At 40.1% G+C, this 20,010-nt stretch overlaps 1 protein-coding gene across 9 annotated transcripts in view; it reads right to left on the bottom strand.

Moving 5' to 3' along the window:
* The window catches only part of EBF1 (EBF transcription factor 1), a 430,756-nt gene that overhangs the window by 75,466 nt on the left and 335,280 nt on the right, over positions 1–20,010 (bottom strand). For all 9 annotated transcript variants that reach the window (XM_044947384.2, XM_006052632.4, XM_006052633.4 and 6 more), the window contains one exon: positions 7,257–7,383. In XM_044947384.2, coding sequence (XP_044803319.2) covers positions 7,257–7,383 — 127 coding nt within the window. The remainder of the gene's footprint in view (positions 1–7,256; positions 7,384–20,010) is intronic.

Raw genomic sequence — 20,010 nt, 5'->3', positions numbered from 1 at the left:
TCCTATGCTCCAGCCAGCCAGAGTTTTTCTGTTTTTGTTTTCCTTCAAACAAAAATCTGGTTATGTCCACCTATCTACTTTAAGGACTGCCCATTGCTCTTGAGATGACAAACAACTAAATTCCTCCCCACGGCTGCAAGGCTTCATAGCCTTGTCTCTGCCCACTTCTCCAGTCTCTTCTCATGCCATTCTTTTCCTCTCTCTCGATTTTTCAGCCTCAGTGGAATTTTTACAGCCTTCCAAGAAGCCACATTTCCTCTCATTCAGAGCCCTCTGACATGCTCCTCTCTTCCAGAACACTCCGTTTCTTTCCACAAACCCACTCAACCCAATCCTTCATGAACTCCCAGGTTAACTCGTAACCACCCTTTAAATCTCAATTCATGCATCTTTATCTGACAGACAATATCTCTAACTGACTGACTGGGGGTCCTTCGTTATATTCTTGCCTGAAACTCTGTTCTTGTTTTTCTGGACACTCAGTAAGGTTTGAAGTTGTAAACTTGTGAATATCCATGTTCCCTCTTAAACTACAAGATCCATGAGAACATGGTTTTACTCAACACAGTTTTAGAACACTGCCTAGAATAGAACAGACAATCCACAAACACTTGTGAGATGAGTGAATGGAGCAACAAAAGAAAGTCATAAAATCAGAAAACCTACATCTTTTGATTCTGACTCTAATACCTAGAAAGAAACAATTTCCTTAATCAGATGAAAGCTGGCACATATGTAATACTAAATAAAATGTGCTCTCACAACCAGTTCTTTATATTTGAAGAGAAACATACCCATTATCGGCTTCTCTCCTTTTGTGTTTGCTTTTAGGGAACACTCATATTGTACCAGGAAAGCATTACATACATCGACCTATTGACTTCTTAGATGCAGTTACTGTTAAAATATCTCATTTTACAGATAAAAAATTAGTACTATGTAATATAGATCCAACCCCATTTTTTTTAACAAAAAATCCAACTACTATGCTCTCTACATGTAAGTTCACATTAAAGGAGATAGATTCTTAATTAACAGCTCTTATTTACATTCCCTGCCATCCAGAGCACAAAAATCAATGAGGATCCATTGATTCTGTGCAATATGTCACTCAATTACTAGAGAACACCTATCGTAAGTAAGATACTGAGTCAAGGTGCTTACAGTGGGCAAAACAAGATAATTTCAGGGAGGTTAGCTGCCTGTGGACTTTTTGAGATGTGTCTATCTAAGAACAGAGGAAGAGAGTGAAGGTTTAAGGAAGTGAACGATGAATGAGCCATCTAAGCACATACAACAAAAGAGCTCCAAGGACAGCGACTCTTCCAGATAATCAAGATGAACCACAGGACACATCAAAGTCACCTAGTCAACTGGCTCATTTTACAATAAAAACACTGAAGTCTGGAGCATGTCAGCAACTTGTCCCATGTCTCACAGTCAGTTAGCAGGGCTGGGACTGCAACACAGACCTCCCTGATCTCAACCCAGTGCTCTGGCCACTTGCTACAGTGGCCACTTCAGAGGGTAATCAAGTTTGAACTGGATCTAGGAAAATCACCATATTCAAAGTTGCTAACCATGAAGTAAGCTTGAGGCATAGTGGGGAGACTGGGATTAGAGGAGGCGAGAAAGCACCGGACCCAGGGCACAGGGAAATGTGAATGACGAGCCCAGGGGTTTGGACTATATCTTACATATAGGGAGCAAATAGGAAAAGTTTCTCCGCAGAGAAATGGTACAAAAGTGACTTTTGGGAAGCTTAATCTGGCAATGAATTAGTGTAAGAAGAGGCAGAATAACAGGAGATTCACTTGGTGGAAACTCTCTACCTTTTCCCTAAGCCTGTTAACTTTGTTTATCCCCAGGACGGCAGCCTTCATTTGTGCAGGTTTCCAAGAACTAAAAACAGAGCTTTCTGCCTGAAACCTCTTGAAAGGGGAGTTAAAGCTGATTATAACCTAATACCTTTGAAGGGGGCTGGTGATAGATGGTACCCATGTTACTATGGCCTCCAGAAGAGGGGTTGAAGTTGGGGATGGAAATAAGAGAACAAGTGTGCTGTTCCTGAAAAATCAACACCTGAGAACTTAATAAATCTGGGATGCTTTATTAAATGTTTATTATTTGAGGCCATTTCTAAAAAAATACTTGTTTAATCAAAATAGTCATTGTCACATTCATAAATCTTTTCCTTGCTACCTTATTTATACTGTGCTCTCTTTATTTGTGGTTGATTAGTATTGCTTGGAGAAGGCAATGGCACCCCACTCCAGTACTCTTGCCTGGAAAATCCCATGGACGGAGGAGCCTTGTAGGCTGAAGTCTATGGGGTCGCAAAGAGTCGGACACGACTGCGTGACTTTACTTTCACTTTTCACTTTCATGCATTGGAGAAGGAAATGGCAACCCACTCCAGTGTTCTTGCCTGGAGAATCCCAGGGACGGCGGAGCCTGGTGGGCTGCTGTCTATGGGGTCACACAGAGTCGGACACGACTAAAGCGACTTAGCAGTAGCAGCAGTAGCAGTATTCTTATTTCTCTAATTTACTGATAACCACAGGTTTATTACTAAAATTCCAAAGGACATTTCATAGACCTCTAGAACATGATGGAGAAGACAAACATGTAAAATATTTACACCATATTGGGGACAGCAATGAATGAATGAATAATAATGATCATCACTTATTAATGGAAACTACTAATATCTGGCTAAGTGCTCATGCTAGCTCACCTTAAGTGCTTTATACACATTTCCCTGATACTAAGAACAACCCCAGCAAGTTATTTTTCCTTGAAATAATGTAAACATGAGGTAACTGTGGTTTAGAGCTATCACACTACATACCCAAAATAATCTCTCTGGTAAAAGCCAGAGCTGAGATTTCAATCTATACCCATCAAGTCTTAAACCCAAGGACTTAATCACTATGCTACACCATCTCCTTGGAAGTGAGAAAGAAAAGACTACTGGGGAGGAATGAAAAGAGCAAGAAGGGAAGAAAGAAGAAGAGAGAGTGGGGGTAGAGGGAGAACACAGAGGAATGGGGAGAGGAAAAAAAAAAAAAGGAAAACTGGAAAGATATGGTACATGTCATCAAGTTTCATGGAATATATTCAGGCAACACGACCCCTTCTACATGCAAAGTAATTCTGGGCATATGGTACAAACAGGAAGCGTTTCCAGGAAGAATATTTACTTCAAAGTAAAGTCTGAGACTAATAAGAATTTTGTTTAGTACTTCCTCAAGAGCAGGAAGCTTGATGGAAAATGTTAAGAACAGAAGAACTCAGCAGCAGAAAGGATTAGAGATGTGACCCGACCAAACCAAATCTGAGCTGTTAGATAAGCAACCTTTGGGGCTTTCACCAGCTTTGGGGCAACAGGCAGTATATGGTTCTTGGTACACACATAAGCTGGTCTAGCATCCTGGTGGCCCACTGCTCCAGGCATATTTTCCCCAAAGACACCACCCACTCCAATAGAGAAATAGCTGGAATGAGGTTTAAAACTACATTTGGATTTGGGCACCTCTTATGAAGAAAAACCAACTTAAGGAGCTTTGAAGAAGCAGCTAAAGCCTTCTGAGAGTCTTTTATCAACACCCAAGGTTACTTCAAGTGTTTAGCAGGAGAGAATTCTACAAGTCACTTAAAGATGTAACACAGCAAAGAGGCTACTGAGAAGAACAAAGATACTGGGGAGGCCCCCTCCAGGGCAGTGGAGGTTTATGGGGATTGACTTCCCACTGGACTGACGGACCAGACACAGGATTAGGGAGGACTTTGAAAAAAGTCCTGTCCTCAGAAAGGGTTTTTGTTTCCTCCTATGAGAAAACATGATTTAAAATTTAAAGTCAGCCTTGCTCTGCATTTACATGAGAATAACTGGCCACAATAAATCAGATCAGGGATGCGATATCCAGCTCTTTTGTTCCGATCCAGTTGGGATTCACTTTGCTCCCTCAATCTGATGGAGCAGACACCAGAGAAGGGCACAGCTGGCAGCTGAGAATCCTCAAGTGTCCCTGGTCTGAAGCACCAAAGATGGAGAGCTGCACGCCTGTCCCCACAAGTGAAGCCAGCTTGCAGGCAATCTGTGTTTAGTCAAATTCTTTCCTCCCACCCCCAGAAGTCTGCTTTTATTTGCATAGATTAGGCCAGGCTGTTTCTGTCTCGGTTGTGTGGGGGTTTCTCTTTTTCATTGATTATGGATTTTTACAGACTTGCACATACGCATGCGCAAATCCTCTCACACGCACTCAAAAGCAATACCTTCGTTTGGGATGTTGTTTTCCAGTCCCAGGACATTTTGTTTTTAAAGGAAAAATTCCAAGTGATATTTTCTCCTAAGAAACAGTGTTGGCTCACCCTATCCAGAAAACCAAGCCTCGCATCTTGAAATGCCATGGATGTTGAAGAAAATGAAGTGTGAGCTTCTGTGGGAGGGGATGGAACGGTTGGGGAGGGGGGGGTGGGGGTGTTGCTGCAGGTTTCCAATGAGCTGAGTGGTTGTTCGGATACAAAGAACAGAGAGAATTTATGACCCATCTCGACGCCTTTGCTAGAGAGTGGCGACAAGCAGGTAAACTGAGCAAACCATCCAGGTCTGGCAGCACCAGCCATGAATGTGTGACCCTTGGTAGGGGCATTTAATGATAATGATCAACAGTCTTCGGTGCGGTTCACCAATTAACAGAGACTCTCTTTTGTTAGAAATGATGTAATGTCACAGTGACTGTGAACAGCCAGCTATATCAGTGGGGAAGTTTTTGTACCCGTTTCTTTGAAAATTTTATTTTTCCAAATCAGAGAGAGGTGAGTCTCTCTCTTAGAATACTTAAAAAACTAAGTCTTCCTATCTATGGTCCACAGTTTGGGGCAGGATCAGCAAAAGCATTTTTTCATACTTTAAATTTCCCACACACTTACACACGTGCATGCACACCCAGGACTTCTCTCTCTTATCCTTAACTACTTTGTGGGACTTGCAGATCGGCCACTTTTATCTTTGATCTTAATTCCCCCGTCTGATACAGGTTTTCCAAGATGTGATTTCTTAAATTGATGGCAATTTTTTTAATGGTTAAAAAAAAAAAAAAATCCCAATAATGATGGGTCCCCTAGCTATTTTCTTTTGAGAACTTAAGTAATTTAATGAGGATGATTTTTTTTTTTAACTTTTATGGCCAGGTGGCTCAAGGGGATATTTTGTTGAGCACTGATTAAAAATAATTTCTTCTAAATGAGACCTGACCACAGAATGGAACCATTAATGGGCAGAGACGCTGTCACCAAAGCGGAATCACGCTTGATTGCCTCTCGTTCCTCCTACAACACGAGCGTTTTCTTCTTCTTTTTCTTCTCCTTTTCTTGTTCTTAATGGCAGAGTAAATAAGCAGCCAGCGAGGCCTAAATGTTTTCGACCAAAAACAGAGTCCAAACTCCTCAGAGAAAACATTTGGCCTCTGTGGTTTTGTAATATGTTCCAGAACACCGAGTTCAGTGAAGAACATTGTGAAAAACTCCCATCCATCGGAATGATGGTGGGGAATGTTACAGTATCAGAAGTTTCAATTGGTCCTTTTCCTGCAGGCCTATAATGAGGCTTGTAAAAAAAAAAAAAAAAAAAAAAATTGCGCTATGTGGAAGTTCTCATGGGAAAAATGAATGGCAAGAAATCCTAGCTTTAAAAGAAACAGCTAATCTGCTAGTTTGATTGTTCTTCAAAACTTACGCTGAACCAATGAGCCTAATTAAAAACACTTGGCCTACTTCTATAAAGCATCATAGCTTTCTCTATGCTTCGTTTGTATACACCACCAAACTCCAGATAGACTATTATTTTTTCAAGTGCTTGCTAACAAAGTGCTGACTTTGTTGGGATGGCTGAGCTAATTTCTTGAACTCAGTGTGAAACCTTAGCTAAACAAAATTGTGGTAATTTTCCTTAATTTGTAAAAGTGATTGGAGTGCAAATAAAATTTTCCTCTTGGGTCAATCCTATAATTTTCAATTAACTAAAACTAATCGTCAGGCAGGCACCAAACCTGCATTTTGTTTAAAGGACTGGGAGGCATTTCCAAGGGTCAGGATGCATTAGCTGTTTTTATAATTTTGAGAGAGAGGGTTGAGTCGGGAGAGCGAGTCACTGAGAAGCATGGTTGATTTTGTTCCTCCTATTAAAATACAACAGGAAAGATGCTTTGAGATAAAATGTCACAGTAAAATACAATTTGTCCATTTAATTGTATGGTTCTAATTAGGATGTGTTAACACAGTTATCCCTTCATGCTCTGGAGTCTCTTTGTGTGAAAGCAACTTACACTCAGTACTTAATCTGGCTTTGTGGTCCTTTATTGATTAAAGAAGGAAACATGGGGCCAGTTTCTGGAGGCAACAACCCAGCAATGACTGCTACACAGCAGAGGACCTAGACTGTCCCCATAGCCAGTGTGGTCCTTGGACCAGGATCATCAGCCTCTCCTTGTGAGCTTGTTAGAAATGCAGAGTTTCAGATCCCACCCGGAGCTACTGAATCACAATCTGGATTGCAACAAAGATCCCTGGGTGTTCGGTTTACATGTAACACTCTGAGAATCTCTTTGACTACACACTGGGCACTTAGACTCTGCACTTGATATGTTTCCACAGAGAACCTGCCTGGTTCTCTCCGTGTGACGTGAGGAAATTCACCCTCACCCTAGAAACCTAGCTTCTTAATGCAAGATAGGTCCATGTGCCAAGGCAGGTCCATGTGTTTGGGATGGCAGGAGGCAGTCATGGGGAACAAAATGAAGCTTAAAGGGAAAGAAAGCACCAAGCCAGAATTAAATATGAAAACCACCAAAAGTCTTTAAATGGCCATGACCAGGCTAGAAGAAAGTTGTATTGTGCACTCAAGCACATTCCTACTCCATAAAGCAAGCAAACCCCAACATGATGGCTTAACATCCAGAGACTCTTAGGACTGTATAACACTCCTCCTTGCTCATGCCACTGCCTTAGGTATCTAACCCATGATTTCAACAGATCCTGTCATTCAACAAGGACACCTAGATGAAATCTTATCTAATAATAATGGTAATAATAGTAGTAGTAGCAACTCATTTCACCATAAATGGGGTGAAACAGAGAAAATGGGTCTTAAGAAGAAATAGATTTTAGAATAAAATAACACTTATACACACAAGATTGAGTCAAAGACCCACAAGGTCAAGACCGCTCTGTCCACCATCTGCAGTGGTTCTTACCTGTGTAAATGAATCTTCCAGGTGTCCCTTTGCAGAACTGTTTGGATTTGTAGGACAAGGTGACCTCTACAACACCAGGGATATGCCGAGGAGGAGTCTGCACACGGATGGCATGAGGAGTAATCAACTAGTGGGAGACATTTGGGGGAAAAAAAATATTGTCATTGCAATATGTAAAGGACTCATTTCACAGCTTTCTTATCGGTTCTCAATAAACATAGTCTTCAAACACCTAATTAACCTGTCCATGTTTAAATACAATCATGATGGAACCTGTATAAAAGACACTGACAACAATATTTACAAGTGCTCTGAGAACAGTCATAACAACTTTATCTTTATGCCATGTTTTCCTACATGGCAGGCACTCTGCTTCCTGGTTTGAAAAGTGAACCTGGTCTAATGAAATGATTTATCTACTACAGGATATCCTTTGGAAAAATCTCTGTTTTAAGGCAGACACCCAAATCAGCACTGAGCTCTGCCACACCTCTCCAGAAGCTGGTGGGCCTGGTGTTTGAACTGAGCCCTTCAACATGTGCAAAACACAGAGGTAGAAAATCCATGGTCGAGGTGCTCTGATGAGCTGCAGAGCCCATGTAGGAAATGCCCCGAAGACCATTTGGTGCATTAACTACCAGAGGAACAATCAAAGAGCTTTAAAGGGGAAACCCAAGAAGCTTTCTCCCTGGAACAGCTGAGAGGTCTGGCAAGACTAAGGACTGTCCATAAAAGGGAGCTGGAAGCTGGGGAGGGGCTGGAGGATGATCAGTGGTCCATTATGCAATGTCACGTGCACAGGGAGAAAGTTCATTTCTGAACCCTGTTGGCAATCAGAGCACACTGCAAAGCAGAACTTGCTTTTTAGTACTCTTATCATTGTTTATATAACTAAAATGTTATTAATGGCCATAAAACTGGCATTATCTGCTTCTTTGAAAACTTCAGCCCTTGTAGTTGACCTCTCATGGTGCTGGACTCTCTGTGCTCTCTCTCTGGTGTGTGCAACTGCCTGTTCCTTGACTGCTTTCAGATTTGTTTAGCTCAGGGCTGCAATACTGAGTTGGTATGTAATGGGTGATCATTTGGACTAACTCATGTTTGTGCTGTTCTTATAACTTAGGGCTTTTGTTTCAATGTGCAAATTTAAATATTTTGTCCAGAGAAGGCAATGGCACCCCACTCCAGTACTCTTGTCTGGAAAATCCCATGGACGGAGGAGCCTGGTAGGCTGCAGTCCATGGGGTCGCTAAAAGTTGGACACGACTGAGCGGCTTCACTTTCACTTTTCACTTTCATGCATTGGAGAAGGAAATGGCAACCCACTCCAGTGTTCTTGCCTGGAGAATCCCAGGGACGGGGAGCCTGGTGGGCTGCTGTCTATGGTGTAGCACAGAGTCGGACATGACTGAAGTGACTTAGAAGCAGCAGTCCAGAGAATCACAGACAACTCCATGAGGATCAAGGTGATAGCACAAATGCCAGCCCCTGAGTCCCACCTAGGTAAACGGTCCCAGCACAAAGGCCTGGCAAAAAGAATGTAAGAAAGTGGCTCCTGCTAAAATCTGCAAGTGATTTCTACCAAATGCTCTTTCTGGAAACATAAAGGTCATCTGCACAGAAATCACTTAAAGTTAGTAATTAGAAATGCCTATCCTCTTTGGCCACCTCATGCGAAGAGTTGACTCATTGGAAAAGACTCTGATGCTGGGAGGGATTGGGGGCAGGAGGAGAAGGGGACGACAGAGGATGAGATGGCTGGATGGCATCACCGACTCGATGGATGTGAGTTTGAGTGAACTCCGGGAGTTGGTGATGGACAGGGAGGCCTGGCGTGCTGCGATTCATGGGGTCGAAAAGAGTTGGACACGACTGAGCGACTGAACTGAACTGATCCTCTCCCATAGAATGTGTGCACCCTTATTTGCTGGAAATACACAAAAGATTCTTCAGGAATACCATACTTATGTGGAACTGCTGGAGACTGAGTTCTCAATGGCTATGTTTTTTGATGGCTAAGGGTTACCCGTAAAAGCACAAAAAATATTTACTTAAGATTTTGACCTTTTCATATTGAAATTCTTCCAAAATGCATTATATGTTTTCTAAAATAAGCAAAATATATATAATTTAATTTAGCCTTAATAAATCAAGACTTTCATTTGAAATACCTCTTGTTATATCTTAGTTCTATTTATCTTAGATCGGTGTATCTTCTATAATACAGAAAAGGCCTAAGTGACCATGAGGTATGACGGGCTATTTTCCCCTGCAGTAAATGGCCCTGGATACTTATGAATTTTAAATTATTTCTATTTTGTTCATTTTCTTTGTCTTTTTTCCTCCTAGCGTCCTTTGCACCTTCTGTACTTCTCTTCTAATCTTTAAGGATAGGAAACAGGAAATCTAGTTTATTATTGTATAGAGAATAAGAGAAGGAAGGAAGCTCTGAAGAGCAGTAAAAGATGATCTTCCAAAATCAAGTGTGTGTTTAATCTCAACTGATCGGACAGTGTTCTTACAATGCTGGGATTAACACTAGTTGAGTACCAGGGTAGGAGGTTACCCACTATGTCATCGAAGGTTTTACTTGCAAGTACTAATTTGGTCAGGTCATTTGTATGTATTCTCATCTGCTTTTTTCAGATATGAAAACAGAATCAAAAATTGTTAAACTGCTTGCACAAAATCACCCTCGTAAGAGCAAAAAAGAGCAAAAGTGACCCTGATAACAGTTCAAAAAATGATAGGGAGTAATTCTATCTAATCATAAAGAAGAAATGTTCATATTTATATCTTTAAACATTTTAAAGCTAGCATCAAACTCAAAATTTTCAGATCCAACACTATATGTATATGTGCTGTTTTTAAATTCACATGCTATTCATTTTTCATTTTCTACCTGGTCCCTGGTTGTGCCTTTGATGGTGGAAGTTGCCATATAGTTATTTTCCAAACAACTGGCATGCTTCTATTCTAAAAGTTACTTGGACTGTAGAGTAAGATTAAATCACAATAATATTTAGGAGAACTTTCAGACAGAGAATATTTCACCTACCCTCCCTTTTCTCAGGGGGAAATACATTTTAAAAGATGGAAAGATATCAGTAAATAGATAACAGAGACATCTTTTTAAGTATAAGGACCTATGAGTTGATAAACTATGGAACAAAATTGATTTAGAAAATTTATAAAATTTACAAACTGATTAGATATGACTGCAAAGAAACTACTTATGAGAGCAGGGGGTCGGCATAAAGGAAATTGAAGCATTTTCATTTACAATTTCATTTTCCATTTTAATCAATCAGTCTAACTAAAGCAGAGATTCACTATTGAAATAACTGTCCTTTGCAAATAAGGTGGAATATGAATCATCATTAGAGAATGAACTTGTTGATGTTTTCCCTGCTGTAGATGTTAGTCTGGGAACAGGTTCTCACACTGACACATGATATTGATGGCATTCAGAAGGAAAAATTGTATCTAACCACTATCAACTAGGTAGTGGAGAGGTTTATTTATTAATCACTCAAAGAGTTACAAATTTATTGCAGGAAGGAATGCTAGTAATCATTTAAAATGAATGCTCTCATTTTAATAGCTAAATACACAAAAGTCCAAAAAAGTCTAGTGGCTTCAAAAATTGATCCAACATCTTAGGGGAAAGATAGGGTCTAGATTTGGAAGTCTAGTACCCACAACCCACCCCAAACCCCTCCCCCATCTCAGGATAAACTTCCCACATTGTTCTAATTGGGCTGAACTAAAGGCAGCCCCTCTAAGTTACAGAAGGAAGAAGGGCTCTAGTATAAGTCTAAATTTTTCAAACTTTCATCATTGAAATAGCACTTCCTAAGTTTCGCCATGTCTATAAACAACCCATACCCATACAATTATGTAATTAAAAATTTTAATTGGTTAACTTTTTGCTTTGTTGTTGTTCAGTCGCTCAGTTGTGTCCAAGTCTTTGTGAACTTTTTGTTTCAAATAACTTATTTTAAAAGGACACTATATTACTATTGCAACTGGTTGTGGTAATCTTAAAGCTAATATGATGTTGTTAAATTCTAGTTAGATAATGTTGACAACCTGAATGGGTTTATTGAAAAGGGAGTTGAGCTAGTGTTAGAATACAGACTAGTTTGCTCCAACTGAGACTTTCTCCCTTAACATAAATCAGAAGGATTAAAGGAGAAATAAAAGGAGAATCACTTTCTCACGATGATTCACTTCTATTTAATGTCTGTGTCAAATCCAAAACGGTCTCCTGTACAACCAGGGGCACATGCCCCACACTTTGGGAAATTCTGCTATAAGTGATTCGAAAACAGATTCGCTCTCTTGGCTTAACTTCCTTAAATCACAAAACGAACAATTTGAGTTAAAAATAAACATACTTCTGAAACCCTGTAGCATCTGATACTACTTTCTTCCTTTTTGGAAGTCTATACTTTCTTCACTTCTGTGACACTAATTATAAGACCTAAGCCTCAGAGAGTGTCTGATGGTTTACCAAAGCACTTTCACATTCACTATCTTTTTAAAGCCCATCCTTATGGGATATGTATTCCACATAAGCAAAAATTGAGAGTCAGACAAGTTAACTAATATTATTTGGAAACAGCAGGAAGAAAATGAACCTCTTATCCGTGTAAATAAGTGTTTTCCAGAGCTCCTCTCTTATTCATTGATTCCTGATCTCTTCCTGTGCCAACTATTTCCTTCTGCCAATTTGTTAATTGTAGACATTTCACAAGTCTGTTCTAGATTTTTTTTTCTCTTTCATTTGCCTAACAATTCTTGAATTCACTCACTGGCTCAACCACGTTAGCTAAACTGACTTCCAAGTCTACGCCTGCGGCTTTGATCTCTTTGGCCAAACACCACATTTTTATCAGCAACAGAGTAACAGAATCTCCCCTTATGTATCTTACTGCCACTTCAATCTCAACAGGATGCAAGATCATTTATCATCTTACTACGTATAACCGTACTTCCTGATCCTGTGTTCCCTCTCTCAGCTAAGAGAACACTACCCTTTGAATAACCCAAAATAGAAACCTTGGGATTATCTTTTTTTTCTCCCTTCAAATTTTTTTTTAGTCATGTTGACTCTACCTTCTACTGAATTTCACTGGCGCCTTTCTCCTTTATCTTGTTCAGGCTGTCACCATTTCTTACTCAGACAATTGCAATATTATAAATGCCTTCTAAAATGGCCTTTCTCTGCTTCTACTTTCTCAACCAGAATTGTCCTCTTCAAACCAACCTCATTATGCCATGCCCTGACTCAAACCCTCACCTGCTCCTTCATGTATGGTATGTAGTCTAGACTCCTTAGCATGGTAGCCAGGTGCTCCAAGGCTTGAGAGCTGACTGCCCTTGCAAGTCATCCTTCCTACTCTGCCCTTCCACACTCTGGAGAGAAGGCCATGTGGATATATGAAAATAGCCTACCATCTTTGCCTTGTTCATGCCATTCCTTGCCTAAACATTCCCCTACTGCTATTTCTCTTGTTCCTTAATACCCTGAAGAGATGTTCCCTCTTCCAGTAAGTTTCACCTGATCTTAAGAGTCACAGTTACTCCCACCTTTGTAAAAATTTATATAATTATGGAATGCATACTCGAGAACTTAGCATTCTATTCTACCTTGTGCTATAAAGATTTTCTTAAATATTTTTTTCTCATTAAACAATCCTTGAGGTCAGCAACAGGGTCTCATTCATGTCCATACCCTCTAAAGTATTTAAAGTAATACCTCATATACAAGATATTTCCCAAAATATTTCTGACATAAATTCTTGTATAAATTAGGCCTGAATTCTACTACATGTTTGACTGCATTAAGCTAAGTAATAAGAGTCCACCCTATCCATAATACAGGATCTCCTATCTTTTCTCCTTGGAAGAAAAGCTATGACAAACCTAGACAGCATATTTAAAAGCAGAGACATTACTTTGTCAACAAAGGTCCGTATAGTCATAGCTATGGTTTTCCTAGTAGTCATGCATGGATGTGAGAATTGGACCTTAATAAAGAAGGCTGAATGCCAAAGAATTGATGCTTTTGAGCTGTGGTGTTGGAGAAGACTCTTGAGAGTCCCTTGGACAGCAAGGAGATCAAACCAGTCAATCCTAAAGGAAATCAGTCCTGAATATTCATTAGAAGGACTGATGCTGAAGCTCCAATACTTTAGCCACCTGATGCGAAGAGCTAACTCATTCGAAAAGACCCTGATGCTGGGAAAGACTGAAGGCACAAGGAGAAGGGGACAACACAGGACGAGATGGTTGGATGGCACCACCAACTCAATGGACATGAGTGAGCAAGCTCCAGGAGATGGTGAAGGACAGGGAAGCCTGGTGTGCTGCAGTCCATGAGGTTGCAAACAGTTGCAAACACGACTGAGCAGCTGAACGACAACAACTATTCATAAAAGCCCACCATTCTTAACCTAATAATATTTAACCTTCATCTCCTAACTTGCCCTTAAAATTATCTAGCTGGCCCAGCACTCAGACCCCTGCATGAGACCACTGCTCAGATATCATCTAAGAGGTAAAAAAGATGTCTAAAGGTCTGTGACTCACTCCAGTGAGAATGGATAAGGTGAAAGAAAGAAAAAATATTTAAGCAATACAAAAAAGTATTATAATTTAAGCCATACAAAAAAGGGCCACAAAAGATCATCTCTCCAATAGTAGCATTTATCTCTAGACTGATGTTAATGTGATACAACTTCTCTCTCCCCATTCTTCCTATGTGTGTGCACATGTGTATTTGTGTGTGTGAGTATACATGTGCTTGCACAGGAAATAATAGCCATATAAACAATACTGGAATAAATAAATTCACATATTTATAGGTATTAATTATGAGAAGAATCTTACTAAAATCAAAAGTAGAATACTATCAGTTTGTGCAATATGTATTGCATGTGACTTAAATAAGAATTAGATATATATTTGCATGGAAGAAAGGCTAAAAGAAAGATCATCAGGGTCAAGAAAAGTTACAAGATGGTAAAGTTACAGGTTACTATATTTTCTTCTGCATACTTCCCTGAATTCTCAAGCTTCTCAACCATACTGCTACTGCTACTACTAAGTCGCTTCAGTCGTGTCCGACTCTGTGCGACCCCATAGACGGCAGCCCACCAGGCTCCCCCGTCCCTGGGATTCTCCAGGCAAGAACACTGGAGTGGGTTGCCATTTCCTTCTCCAAACCATAAGAAGGCATTAATATCATAATTAGAAGAAATCACTTTTAAGTGTGATATTACAATGAAAGAAACACACACAGTTTCTGCAAAGCCCCAGTAGAGGCTGCTGGCACACCAAGGACTTACCAGCAAACAGTAGTTATACTCTCTCTGAGCTACCTATATGAGCGCTTTCTCTTCATATCAGAGCACAGGAGCACAAGAGTCCTGAGTGGCCACCAGGTGAGGCATGCTTTTGGGTACAAAGTGAAGCTTCTGTGGCCATGAGAGACAAGACACAGACATGGAGGTCGTGGGTGGGGCCTGTCCTTGATCAAAGTGGGAGACAGGAGAGAGGAACGCCTCTGTCTGTGGATGCACAGAGCATCATGGAAATGCACAGAGGTGGAAGCAAAACCCCCAAGAGGCAGTCTGCAAAGTCTGGAGTCCAGACAAGGGACACGGGAGAGGATACTTCTCCATGCAGTTTTTTTTTTTTTAAATTTTATTTTTAAACTTTACATAATTGTATTAGTTTTGCCAAATATCAAAATGAATCCGCCACAGGTATACATGTGTTCCCCATCCTGAACCCTCCTCCCTCCTCCATGCAGTTTTTATATGTCTCAAAAGTATGGTGGGTGAATGAGAGTACCCAGTATTTTAAAATATTAATGGAGACATATTGGAGAATTCTGGGAGAAAGGGGCAAGTCTTGGGAATCACTTTCTTCTCTGAGAGCCGGTAGCACTTACTATCTGTACTCCTCTGTGTGCTAAGTGCATGCGTGCTAAGTCGCTTCAGTCGTGTCTGACTCTGCGCAACCCCATGGACAGTAGCCCGCCAGGCTATTCTGTCTGTGGGATTCTCCAAGCAAGAATACTGGAGTGGATTGCCATGCCCTTCTCCAGGGGATCTTACAGACCTAGGGGTTAAACCCGTGTCTCATTGTGTCTCCTGAACTGGCAGGCAGGTTCCTTACCACTAGTGCCACCTGGGAAGCCCCTTATCCCTCTGGTTCACATTAAACGGATGGTGATAATGACCTTGATGGTGACCTTAGGAGCAATTGCCTTTTCATTGTCTTCTAACTATGTGCCAAGCTATCTGAGAAGCTAACTATGTGAGAAGCTCTTTCAGTGATTTTTGCTCTTAAGGGCAAGCATGGGTATTAGCTGGTTCACACATATGAAAAATGAATTTCAGCAAAGTTAAGAAAAATGATCAAGGAATGGATATGAAGCATTAAGTCTGCCTATCTGGTGACCACCACTGCATAACTGTCCCTCCCTACTTCTACTTACTGTTTTTCTATAATTCCTGGTACTTGTACTTTTCATCCTACCTCCACTGTTGACAGGATGGAATGGGTCCCCAGTCTCTCCTACATCTAAAAAAGTTCTGGGAACGTAGTAGGTCCTCAAAATACCCTTTCTCATTGGTGAGAAGCTGGCTGGGAATTATTTCCCACCAAAACAAAAAAGCAATTCCAAGGTAAGCCTTCATGCATGTTTTCCAACCAATGGAACTATATGAAATAAATGCAATTTGAAGTTCCAAGCCACAACACAAAAAAATAACTGGGATTACTAGAAAGCACACCAATGATTTTTCCTTATTATGCTTTGGACTTAATATTTTAGCCTTAATCATTTTCAACACTAAAAAGTTAAAAGGAAAAAAAAATAACCCTCCAAAACAAGCAAAGCCTTAAAGAGAAGAGGTAAAAGGAAGGAAAGGTTTCTTCTCTAGAAAAATAATTAACAGTGATGACTAGAAAAAGCCTAAAGTAGGCACTGATAGGGTAGTTTTTAGGTATCACCCATCCAAGAGTCTGGGTTCTAAGGGACACTGGCCCATTCATCCACCGTCACGCTCTGTGCCTCAGTTTACCATCTTATCCTGCATGTGTTCTGTTCTGTTGGAGTACTGATAATAATGTTAAATATGCTTTGTGTTGGGTAGAGCTTCTCCAGGGATCCTAAAGCACTTTCCAGATTAATTTTTTAATTTATATATTAATAATTCTCACAGCATTCTCCCTCCTCCTCAGTGAGGGTAATAATATCTATCTCTTTTGAGATAGGCAGGGGGTGTTGAGTGATGGACATAAAACAGACACTTAAATAAGGAAACTATAACATAAAAGCATAATTAAAGCTTCCAAACCAAATCGACTAAGGATTTTTAAAGAGACACCACAGTGTTGGTGACCATACAAGCAAACTTATTGTCCTTCCACTCTGGGGTGTTCACTTTTCTGTAGTTAAACATGGTGTTTAAAAAAACATTGTTTTCTGGAGTTCTTAAAGAAAGCTGAAATATGATCAGCATGTATGCTGGGGGACTGTGCTGGCTGAACCTACATATTTTATCTCTATTTCCCTGAAGTGGATACAACATAAATCAAGGGATGCCAGTTCTTCTCCCAAGTTCCTCAGTGTATTCTGGTTTGTTCCCTAATCAGAGTTCCTTGGGTTTCGTAAGACAGATTTTTTCATTCCCAAGAATTGCCTGTCTCAAAGGCAGTATACGATTTCTCAGGGAACGTGAGAGAAAGCCTGTGGAAGCATTTACTGTTTCACAAACATTCTGGTTTCCTTTTGTCCCTTCAAGAAAATAACTAAACCAATGTTTAGCAAAATATGTTGGGTCACATGAATTCCCAAAGATAAACTTTATGTATGAATTGCAGAGGAGACTTTGGAAACTGAAGTAGCAAAAACTGAGTTAAATAGGGGATTTAAAATCTAGCTTTTGAACAGTCAGCAGTATCTCCTAAGGCCGTCTAAAATTTCTCTCATATCGGTATCGACATAGACACAGACACATAGAGAAGAGATAGAGATCTATTTTCCAATTGACTGTCTGCATCTCCCAATGAGAATACAAGCCCCATAGGATATGAACTTGGTCCTTCTTGTTTTCTCTACTCTGTTTCCAGTTTTAAGAGTGCCTGGGAAATTAGCAGACATTCAATAAATACTTGTTGAAGATTGAATGAGTAAATACTGTGACACCGTTAACTGCCACTAATAATTAGTAAAGATTCAATAACATCCCTTATGCATCCGCCAAAAAGATATCATCAATACTACTCCATTCAAAAAAAACTTTTTATACTGAAGAAAAAAAAAATTTTTTTTAACTTTGCTCCCACAGACTTCCTGGCAGCCTCATTAAACATTCACAAAAATATACTGCCCAATTCTTCTGACCAAGAAACTAACCAGGTCCCTAAATCAATGCAGTTAATTGTACAAAACAAAACAGCAATAAGATCATCTTTCAAAATAACAGATCGAGGAGAAAAAGGCTAAAATAAATACATTATACTTGAACTACCTTTGGTTTTTGTGGGTTGATTGATTTATTTATTTTTCGGTAATTTATTTTTTAAATAAACTTTCTCCAGCTCTCTTCCCAGGATGTAAATCTTGTGCCAATTGGGCCCCATTAAAGACTGGATCCCGTCCTGACCATCTGGGAGCTGGAAAAGCGCTGGTGAGTTTCTGAGGTCCAGAGTATTCCAGACGGAGCGGACTGGACACCAGTAACGCCAGCCCCTGTGGTTTGAAAGTGTACAATGGGCTCTTTCTCGAGGCTTGTTTTTCTACATTCAGTCAAGAAGGAATATCATTCCGTAGTTGGGCCCGGCTTAGGGTCCTGGGTTGTTGCTTTCTTTGTTTGCAAATTAAAATATAAAAGAAAAAGAAAGGCTAGATACATCTTTGGAAGGGGCTGAGTGTTTGTCATCAAAGTTGGCCGTTTGCAGGGCACAATCTCGCCTGCAAAGATATAGGAACTAGGAACGAAAAACACAAGAACCAAAAGGTAGAGTAGCAAGCTGTGAATTCACCTTTCACCAAAAAGTCTTTCAGGTTCTTGCGGAGCTCTAAGAAAAGGATATCAAAGCTGTAAGACACTAAAGAGTGACTCATTCTAATGTTCTTGGGCGGTATAGTTCCTGTCTGCATCCCATTTACAGTGATCCTTGCACATATATTCAGTAATTCCCAATTTAACACGTGCCTCCAGGAAGTGAGCTCTGCAGAAAACTGAAGCCAACGCCCTAAACACTGTGCTTTCACTGAAATCTTTCGAGGACACGTTACACACATCTTGCTGTTTCAGACAGAAGATATTGAATATAATTGCCATCTCTTTCTTGATTACTCAGGGCCACTGTCATTATGAACAGTCATTAACGTGCAGTACAGTAATATAGTTCTGCATCTGCTTTTTAGGTTTTCCTTTCCTGCCCTTGACATTAAGGCTGTCACTTCTGCTGTCAACGAGCCTTCTTCTAATAACCCGCCTATACTTTGCTCCTTCTAATTTGCTGTGTTCTGGGAAAACAGATAACATAGTTTGTTTAAAATTCCTGTTCTGGTTACCTCAAAATCTGTTATTTTATTTACCTTTTTTTCTTGTTGTTTTTTGCTCACTTCCGGTTTCATGCTGGATTCTGGAGAATTGCAATGACTACAACGGTCTTCTCTGGGTCCCTGGGGTTACACTACATTCTTTTTAGATGGTTAAAAGATAACTCTAGAGTCAAATGGATTTTGGTTCAAGACCAGATTTTGCAAATTACCAGCTGTGGGATCTTCTGAAAGTCACTCAACCTCTCTGGATTCCGTGTGGTCTGGGAAAGGGGAGGAGCTAGCCATCTAACTAGTGTTGCTGTTTAGTCACTTCGTCATGTCTCTTTTGTGGCCCCATGCACTGTAGCCCACCAGTTTCCCCTGTCCATGGATTTCCCAGGCAAGAATACTGAAGTAGGTTGCCATTTTCTTCTCCAGGGGATCTTCCCAACCTAGGGATCGAACCGGCATCTCCTGCAAGTCTCCTACATTTATTATAGGGTTAATTGACTTAACACCTATAATGAGTTTAGGTGAAGGCCTCACATTATCCATCACTTAAAAAGTGTTAGTTTTATTACTACTTAATCCTCACCATAACCAACAGATTTACACTAAGGTATTTATGTGCATCCTTATTGCACAATAAATATACCTAAATATAAGCTACCTAATTATACCTGTATTAACAAAACCTAAACTGCAATCTATCTGGTACTGACACTATGATGCAGCATTGAATATAACAGTTGCTAAAAAATAGCATTTGTCTGCTTGAATGAATGAATGACCAAAAGAAAGTAGAAGTCGTGTCATTCAACACTATTTGGTATAAATTAATGCCTCTAACATGTAAGGCTCTGTGCTAGACACGGTAAAGGACTAAGCTGAATTCAGTATAGATCCTGCCTTCAAGGCAGAGAACAGCCTCATAAGTCAGAATAGGAAGTGATAAGGAACATAAGATGGTACAGATAAGTATATTAGGAATTTACAAAGAAGAGAAAATATTTTATATCTAGAGATGTGAGGGAAGATTTCACGGACCAAAAAAAAAAATGTTTTGGGGGGATCTTAAAGGACAGATGTATCTGGGCACAGAAAAGAGGGAAAGGCATTGTGGAAGGAGGAATGGGATAAACAAACACACAGAGGACAGAAATTAACGCAGGCATAAAG

The sequence above is a fragment of the Bubalus bubalis genome, chromosome 9 (assembly GCF_019923935.1).
Source record: "Bubalus bubalis isolate 160015118507 breed Murrah chromosome 9, NDDB_SH_1, whole genome shotgun sequence".
NCBI classification, from domain to species: Eukaryota; Metazoa; Chordata; class Mammalia; order Artiodactyla; family Bovidae; genus Bubalus; species Bubalus bubalis.
This window is presented reverse-complemented; position numbering and strand designations above follow the sequence as displayed.